This window comes from Monopterus albus, unplaced genomic scaffold (assembly GCF_001952655.1).
Source record: "Monopterus albus unplaced genomic scaffold, M_albus_1.0 scaffold1.1, whole genome shotgun sequence".
NCBI lineage: Eukaryota > Metazoa > Chordata > Actinopteri > Synbranchiformes > Synbranchidae > Monopterus > Monopterus albus.
This window is the reverse complement of record NW_018127881.1, coordinates 64552-73484: the sequence shown is the minus strand read 5'-3', so window position 1 is coordinate 73484 and position 8933 is coordinate 64552. Positions and strand designations below refer to the sequence as shown.

The following is an 8933-nucleotide window of genomic DNA, read 5'->3' as shown; positions in this document are numbered from 1 at the left end:
CTTCAAGGCCTTCCTGACTTTTCAACAGCAGTTTTTTTTTTAACCACAGCATGATCAGATTGAGGTGTCTGGTCCTAAATTAGATCTGAACCAGAGCTTCTATTCCATGGCTCATTCTGAAAGTGAGTATGGCCAGGCTGAGGCTGTGGCTTCTCTATCGCTGCCTCCCAAGTGATAGGGCCTCCTGGTCTCTACTGTGAGGCTCAGGAGTTTCATTTCCATCCCTGTGATCTAAACAAACCCATTACAGCCAGAAATTTATGCACAGGGGCAGTACCCAAGCCCCGGGCCTGAGGACACAGCCCGGAGCTAAGCTACCATGGCACAGAGCCACCATCAATGGCTGTGTGTCCAAATAGACAGGGGAGAGGAGGAACGGAGCGCTTGGGCCTTTGCACTTTATCTAAACCACTCCAGAGGGGCGAGTGGAATCGGCTCTTGTGGGCTCTGTTTACCCTCTGCTCCTGTAGTCAATCAATTAGGGGATCAAAGGAGGAGATGAGGGAAGTGCCACATAGCTCTTCCACACACCCAGTGCCTGAGCTGCCACCTCGTCCACTCTGAGTGACATCAGACTGTAGACAGACAAAATTCCAGGGCCTTCACCTGAGGAGACAAGCTGGAGAAAAGGGGACAGCCATAGTACATGCTAAGGTCTGATCTGGATAAGCACAGACTTATAAAAGAATATATGAAGGATGACACAGCATCGCAAAGAGCCACCTAACAATACATATTAAAGATGACGAGAGGATCTTCTCAAAGTGAACTCATATAGAAAATATGCTTTGGAATTGATTTAGTAATTAACCTTCCTCATTGACATGCTTCTGCAGAACCCACAAACACTGTGTAAATGTGTGTGTGTTTCGTAATTAGATACTAAAGAGGATTTCCATTTGCATCAGTTTAACTGAGCCTTGATGATATAATGTGGTGATAACACTGCAGTTTGTAGTTGATTTGAATCTGTAAGTCTAAACAGAATACTAACATTCTGCATCTATTTATACTCACTGAGCTGTTCAAATCTCTCAAATATTTAACAGAGTATGAAATATGAACAATAGTTAGCTCACAATAACAGTCTAAGTAGAAGTTTTTCAGATCAGTACTTACTTTTTTTAGCATCACATTCATCTCCAAATGCAATTTGATGTGAAAGATGTCAATAACTGTGATTAGTGATGCCTTTAATTAGTTAAATTTATTGGTTATTATGTATTTTGTGGTATATAAAATGTAAATACATCTCACTGCACAACTTGGCATGCTTTGCAGTGTTTATGAATTTACACAAAATGATGTATAGACATTTGATAGCTGCAGTGACTGCACACATAGCCAAAATGTTTGAAATCAGTCAGGTCTGAGTGAACATACCCAAGTCATGTTTGACATACCTCAAGCAGTGCTGATGGGAAAAACTGAATGAGCTCTACTATTCTGACATGTAATATAAAGCTTTGTGACCACACTGGTTATTTCCCCTGCATTCATACCATACCACAGAGATTTGCAGACAACATTCCCCAACCAGCAGAGAGAGAAGAGAGCACTTCTGGTCTGTGTGCAGAATGAATGACTTTCTACAGCTGCAGCTAGAAGCACAATCAGTCTCTGAGTCTGTTATGTCTGAGCTCTCAGGCCCTAATCACATCACCAGCACTTAACAGTCACTGCTGGCTCCATTAAGGTAGTTGAACACACCTGGAGGACAGATACACATGCACAGGCCACATGCAGTATACAGTATGCACAAGTGTATTCATTAACTGGGACTGCAACTAACAATTATTTTCATTATTGATTAATCTGCTGCTTTTTTGATTAATCAAATATTTCACTCTATTTAAATTTTAAAATCACCTGGAGCCCAAGGTGATGTCTGAAGAACAATACAAAATGTTAAGATTATCAAGTCAAGTCAGTTTTTCTTTATATAACCCCAAAACACAAATCATAAATTTGTCTCAAGTGGCTTTACAGTTACATCTTAGGACACCATTTATCCTTAAACCCTGAAACTGGATTAAAAAAAAACTCCCTAAAAAACCTTTAAACAAACAAACAAAGCCAAAATTTTTGGTTTACATTTACATAAAACAATGGAAGGTGGCAACTTCTCACATTTGAGAAGCTGAAAACCAGAGAATGTGTGGCATTTTTGGTCAATGAATGACTTAAACAAATAATCAATTATCAAAACAGCTGTAGATTAATTTTCTGCCAGCACTACTTTATGCATGCATACATAGTAGTACAGCAAAAAAACCACTGACTGTGATAAAAATATGCAAAACAGCCAATGTGCAGTTAAAAAAAACAGACAGATGGCAGAAATCAGTTCTGGATCTTTAATTGATAACAGTTACGCCAGTGTTACAGTAAACACACCAACAGGCTGAAGGTAGTAAATACCAATACAAGTTTCCCACTAGTCTAATACTTCATACAGCAGAATAAATTATACCATGATAATATACACACATGCGGAACAGAAAAAGGAATAAAGCAAAGCACAGATGTCAGAAAGCAACTAAACAGGTTAAAGGTTCAACAGACGGGTGGAGGATAAGGAGCTGTGTGCTTTAAATATCCAAATGCTTATTGATGCAAGTGTTAGAAATGGGTTTGATACACTAAAGACAATCCTAAAATTCTTCCTTTTTAAAATATACACGAGTGAGGCATCTAAGCAGAGCAGCAGCTGGAGCTGCTGTGATTCAGTGTGGAGTCAGCGTTGCTTTGACTTTTTCTCCTGAAGTCTTATTGGTCCACAAATCAAACATGACTTGATTCAGTTTCCCAGAGCAGAGAGGCTGTTTTTACCAGCTTCATTAACACGATGAACCGTTGACAGAGTTCCACACTGAAGGCTCAGGAGTTCAGGTGTGTTAGGTCCGTGGTCCAGTCAAGTCTGGTCTGCGCTAATAATCAGTCTGTAAGACCAGGTTGTCAGAAACACCCTCAGAATACTCTGACACATGATGATGTTTCATCCAGCCACATTTTCATATATACAGTGGTCCTATGGTCCAAGTAGTCTGTCATCAAGCTTTCATTTTTCGTTGAGCTCAGTTTGATCCTTTATTTTTTTTTTTTACTATTTTAATTGCAACATTTTAAAAGAATTTATATGTTGCTAGCTTAGACAAATTCATTCTTACCTGGGCCCAAACCAGAAACAAAACTGTTCGTCAAACAGATAAACCAATTAAATACAGTTAAAACAAAACCAACAGAAAACAAGCCAGTTAAGGAAATTCAAATCAAACATTTACTTCGACAGATCCCCTGCTTACCTACCACGCAACATAGTTGTTTTAGTATAAAACATATTCTTTATAAACAAACAATACACAGTCTGCTCCAGCTACTGAACTGTACAGTTTTCAGTTTATAAAGGCGACTAAGGACCAAATTTTGTCTTGAGATAAAGTTAACAGTTCTGTGTATATCATTAATATCACAATGATGCCAATCTCAAGGGAACAGCTGGTCCTGGCCTGTGTCAAAAGTCAACTATGAGTGCTATACAAATGTCTCATATGTACTATTCTTTAAACTTTTTTCTTCTTTTTGTACATTTCAGTGAGTACGTCAAAGTGGAGCAGTAGACAAAGCTCCAGTCTTAACCAGAGAAGGGGTCAAACAGTGGCGTCACCTGTCCACTTTCATGACCAGCTGGATTATATGGTTTTTGCATGTGAATGACGCATCTTGGGTACTTTGCAGTCTCATGACAGAAAGCACTGGAATGCTTATAGTATAGCTGGAAATGGAGATTGAGGAATGCTTTGACGGAGTGCTTATTTAGTCTGAAAATTGAGTGAAAGTGCGTTTAAAAAAATGTGCTAATTACTCTAAAAAACTGAAATAGTGGCTAGTAATGTGAAGGGTCACTGTGAATTAGCTTTCACATTATATGTGTGTGTGATTTAATCTGCTCCACACTGTTTAATTCACACAGGATTCCCTGGCAGGAGTGGATGCAGAGGGGTGGGGGCACTAGCTGAGTTAGCCCTCCTTGGCAAGGTCCATATTTCTAAACAAAATACATTAATTTCCCCAATCATGTTTTTGCAAACAATGCCTCTCTCCCCATGGACCGTGGCCTAGGATAGGATGGAGGTTAGAAGGGGAAAGCTATCGGCTGCCAAAATGCTGCTTAAATTCCCTGCAGAATCCATCCAGTCAGACTTCCCACAGAGTGGCCAAGTTCTTTAGGAATGTCAAGATGAGTATAGAAGTGAGAAGGTCAAACCGCTCACCAACATTAGAGCTCAGGGAACAGGCAGAGGAACAGCAGCTTGGAAAACAATCATCCTCTCTTGTGTGCCGACACGCAAACATGCACACGCGAGAGACGCTTATTCCCAAATTGACTCAGTCATCCACTGTGTTTTACACACCAGCATCTAACAGAGAAAAGAGATATGTATGGAATCAAAGAACAACGTAAATCACATTAACCATAATCATATAACAGCAACAATAATATTAACAATATCAAAAAGGAACAAGAATAAGACTCGCTCAAATGATATTGGTTTTTTTAACTACTATGAACAGCAAGGTTAAAGTACATGTAGTTGATGGCCCGGAACGAGTGCTGGACTGCAGTCGTGACAAAATGAAACCGTTCTCAGGTCAGCAGGGGTTCGTTTGGGCCCTCTGAACAAAATAAAACAGGGTTTGGGGATGGAGTTTGTGGAACAGGCAGAGGTGCCCAGAGATTGCAAAGAGAGGGTGCAGAGCCGTCTGGTGGTAACAGTGATGTGAAATGTTTAGTTCCATTCCCGGAAGAGCCTTGTCACACCCGCAAGCGTCACTTTCCCCGGTGCACCTCAAGGGTGCGTATCTGTGCGCTGATGTCATGGCCAGGCTGAGGAGTGAGCGGCACTCAGGCGAGCTAGAGTTGGAGTCCAGACTTGATGAAGCATGGAAGAAGGTGGCAGAGAGTGAGGTGAGAGCCCCAGGGTGTGTGTCCCCAGGGCTTTAGTAGGCCTGTCCCGTCTCCACCTGCAGCAGTCCCAGCACAGCAGAGTGGTCTCCAAGTTTCATCCTCCTCTGGGTGGACAAGCTCACATTCTTAGCCAGGTAGTCTACAGCAGCTACAGAGAAACAAAGAGAAAAAGCATACATCAGACAGGTGGTAGATTCCTCAGACACGTGTCCCATTCACTCTCATTTCATTCTTCTGATTGAGGCTGAAATAAGTTGTGGCAGAAGTGAGTGAGTCAATTAAAGAACAATTCAATGAGAGAGAAAGATGAAAAACCCCTTCCCTGTCCCTTGTCTGAGGTTGGCATGTTGCTGGCATGGAGCATGTGCATCCTGGTAAAGTCTCCATGCTGTCACTCAGATGGGTCCCCATGTGTGTTCTATGTGCCAGTCTTCATTACACTTGGCATCTCTGATTTCATGCCCTCCACACTCCACATGGCCGATCATTTTCATCCTCCGACAGCAGCTCTCTCCTCTCTCCTCCATTCATTACCCATCGACTGTGCTCAATCACCATCTTAATTAACCTCACATCAGCTCACATCTGCACTGCCATCAGTTTCTTGCTGCTGACAAAACACCAGTACGCACACACAAAATGTGACAGACTGGCACGCGCTTGTGTGCGTTCATGCACGACAACACAAACATGTAAAAAAAAAATTAAACAAACAAAACAAAAAGAAAAAAACCCAGCGGATGCACAATACACTAGATCACTACTGGAACCTGCATATAAACACAAACAAATGTTGGCGAGCTGGCGCTGGCTGACTCGTTGGGGGAATGTGCTTCATTTTACCTCTTATGAATGGCTGTGACAGCATCAGTCACTTATGCTAATCTAATAAAGCAAACTCTTTCCTGCCCCGGGGGTGTGTTTATGTGTGTGTGATGGAAATAAGAGAAAGAAGGAGAAGAAGAGGTGGGCAAGAGGACAATGTGGCCCCTGAGGGTGTGCCGTTCTTTGAAGTGGCCCTCTCCTCTTTCCCATCCAAGTAGAGTGGGGTGTTATTAACGCAGCTCTCTATGAGGATGGTGGTGGTGTTTGTGGTAGTGATGGTGTTGGGGAGGGGTCTTTATCAAGAGCACGTGTCTGCCTCCAACAGTCAGAGTGCAAAGGTCGGGGGGGCTCTCTTGCCTGTGCATCATTTTTAAACTGAGTCAACTTAAGAGGACGATAGAAATATATCATCTGCTCTCATTTGACACAACAAGAAAAAACACTCACTTACTTATGCAGCCTTAACTAAACACAAACATATAACGTATAAAATGTTAATGCAGGGTTTACTTACTCTGGCCATACTGGCTGTACTGGTAGCCTGCAGTGACAGGGTCTACGCTGTAGCTGGTGGCGCTGTAGGTGGGGGGGCAGTATGACTGCGAGGATGCCAGGCTGTCCACACTCTTGATGGTGTCAGAACGCTGACTGCAGCTGGCCGAGATGGAGTTGGAGCTCTCCAGGCTGCTGTGTAGGGGGGAAATGGAAAAGTCGTGCTGGGGCTGGGAGGGTACAGCGCTGGGGTTACTCAGGATACTCATCACCTGGGGGAAAGGGGGAACGGAGGATGTTAGACATTTGGAAAATTCAGGATCAAAGGATTGACAGAGTTGAGGAAAAGTACTTTTTTCCCTGCAAATATAGTGCCATCCTAGCACTTCACGGTAAAGATGCCAGTAGAAATATATCATTTCAACTCTGAAATAGAGAAAGCGAAAAACTTCCTCATATTCCTTTTTTTGTAAGCAGAGGGAAGGATACAAGGAGGGTGATGAGGTTAAAAAAAGGAGAAAGGGAACAAGAGACACTGTTTCCATTATCTGGCACTGCCACTAAGTGTTCTACTGTGGGACAGAAGGGTCCCAGGGTGATAATAGATCCACCATCCGTGCCAGACAGCTCCTGTCCTGGAGCCTGAGGCCTGAGCCCAAGCCTACAGCGCAACAAGCACCAAGGGAGTCCCTAATCCCTCGCCCCTAGCCTACCCATCTCATGAATAGTAATGGTGTTGGAAATGGTAAATGATCCCCTCAGATCCCCACACAATGTAGGCTCCACAAACCTTGCTGAGAGGCCTGCTGATACTACACATTGGGACTCACCTGAATATTACAGTGTGTATATTATGTGTGTCCATAAAGGCTTCCAATTCGGTATTCTAGATTGATGTAATAGCGTGTGACATTTGTCAGAGGAAGCTCTCAAAATATGTTAAAATGGATGAGATTACCTCTAGTGCTACTTTAGTCTAAGGCCCGGTGCCCCAGAACATTGTGAGGAATTTTGTTTTCTTATGCTGCTGGTTTCTTTAAGTGCAAAAGGCAAAGTGGAGTGTGTGCGTGCATGTATATGTGTGCGAGTGGGAGCGGGTGGTAAAAAGACAACTGTCCCACACATAATTCCCTCCTATACCAGGGAAGTCTTTCCAACATCAGGTTCATGTTGAGTTTTGCTATGCTGCACTGGCCTTTGGCCCCTGCTGCTGCTAAACCAATTAGCTCATTATGGAGGTGGTTACACAGGGTGATACACAAGCAGACATATGTTTGCATGCATGCACACACATGCAATACCATGAAGGCAATGCAGTGCCAGGGCAAACAAATAATGCACTAAGCCAGGAATATCCCACAGAGGAAAAATCCACCAGATTCTGCAAATTACTCATGTTTTCAGAAAAGGCCTCCCAGGAAATATGAAGCACTCGAAGCACACCAGAAACACAAAGGCTGTTTAGTCATTTCCACATGTTAATCCGATCAGTATGGAAACCTCCACCGTCCCCTCCACATCTGTGGACAAAGCATGTGACATGTATCCATAAGAGGGAGATTCATAGCCCTCTTCATGCTGGACACACGTGATGCTCCCTGCCATATGGAGCCAAGCTGCAGACACTGAGGAAGATGAGAGAAGTGAAGTGAAGTGAACGTTTTGATGGTTTGTGATGGGTGAAAGTGAAAGGGGGAGCTTGTTCTGTGTCCCGAGAGAGACAGCTACAGGGCAGAAAGTCCATTTTAGTCACTGGTTAATTGAAGCTTGATTACATCACGTTCTTATGAAATAGAATAGCTAACAATTGGCTTGATTATTATTCATGCTTATAAAAGTTCTTCAAAAGAAAATTACTTCTTATCGTTGACTTTGTCACAGTTTTACTATTTTAGTGAATTAGGATGGGTTGGTCACTGACAAGTGGTGACATCTGTGAGGATGTAGCTATCCTTCAGACGTCCCCCCCCCACCCCTCCCCTTTTGCCAGAGGGGAAAAGGTAAGCTCTTCTGGAGAAATAAGGTTTTCATTAGCTGTGTGTCAGATGTATTCAGTGCCCACACTGCTCAGTAAAAATCAATGCAGTTTCACCAAACCATGCTCACAGTCTGATAAAGGTACAGATAGAGGTGAACTCATCTATCAGGCCCCAAGTCAGACTGGGTTGGAGTCAAATTAAAGGTGGTTTGTACTGGACTAGGTTATATTATATATGCATGAACAGGTGTCTATATATTTTTGTCCTCCAGGATACATGAGAGGATCAGATTATTAGGAACACCTCTGAATATAATATAGTCCAGAATTGAATTCATACATTTATGACAATTTCACCTACTGAAACATTTTGAGCTTCATAAACACAGATGTTAAGGTGGAAGTGTTGCAATGAGGTGCATAAAATTGTACTGGTGTGACTATTAAAGTAGTTGGGTGGTGTAATGTAGCGCATGTTATCCATAGGTCAATTTTAATTGCCGGGCTTTGCTACTTTAAGGTGGTTTCATTTAACTTTTAAGTGTTAAATGATATTTAGTCACATAAGCTTGTAAAAAAAAAAAAAAGCGACTTGATAGCTTTATATACTTCTGTTGTAACATGCTATGTAAAACTACACTTTGGAGAAATTCAAGTATAGTATTCCTG

At 42.3% G+C, this 8933-nt stretch overlaps 1 protein-coding gene across 4 annotated transcripts in view; it reads right to left on the bottom strand.

Annotated features, from left to right (window-relative positions):
* Positions 1 to 2364: 2364 nt before the first annotated feature.
* pax7a (paired box 7a) overlaps positions 2365 to 8933 on the bottom strand; it is a 45343-nt gene continuing 38774 nt past the window's right edge. For 3 of the 4 annotated variants that reach the window (XM_020622930.1, XM_020622768.1, XM_020622850.1), the window contains exons 8-9: positions 6309 to 6558; positions 2365 to 5117 (exon numbers count right to left, since the gene is read on the bottom strand). In XM_020622930.1, coding sequence (XP_020478586.1) covers positions 5002 to 5117; positions 6309 to 6558 — 366 coding nt within the window. In that variant the 3' untranslated portion in view covers positions 2365 to 5001. Of the gene's footprint in view, positions 5118 to 6308; positions 6559 to 7792; positions 7912 to 8933 lie in introns of all 4 variants that reach the window. The other variant, XM_020622681.1, reaches the window with a different exon arrangement.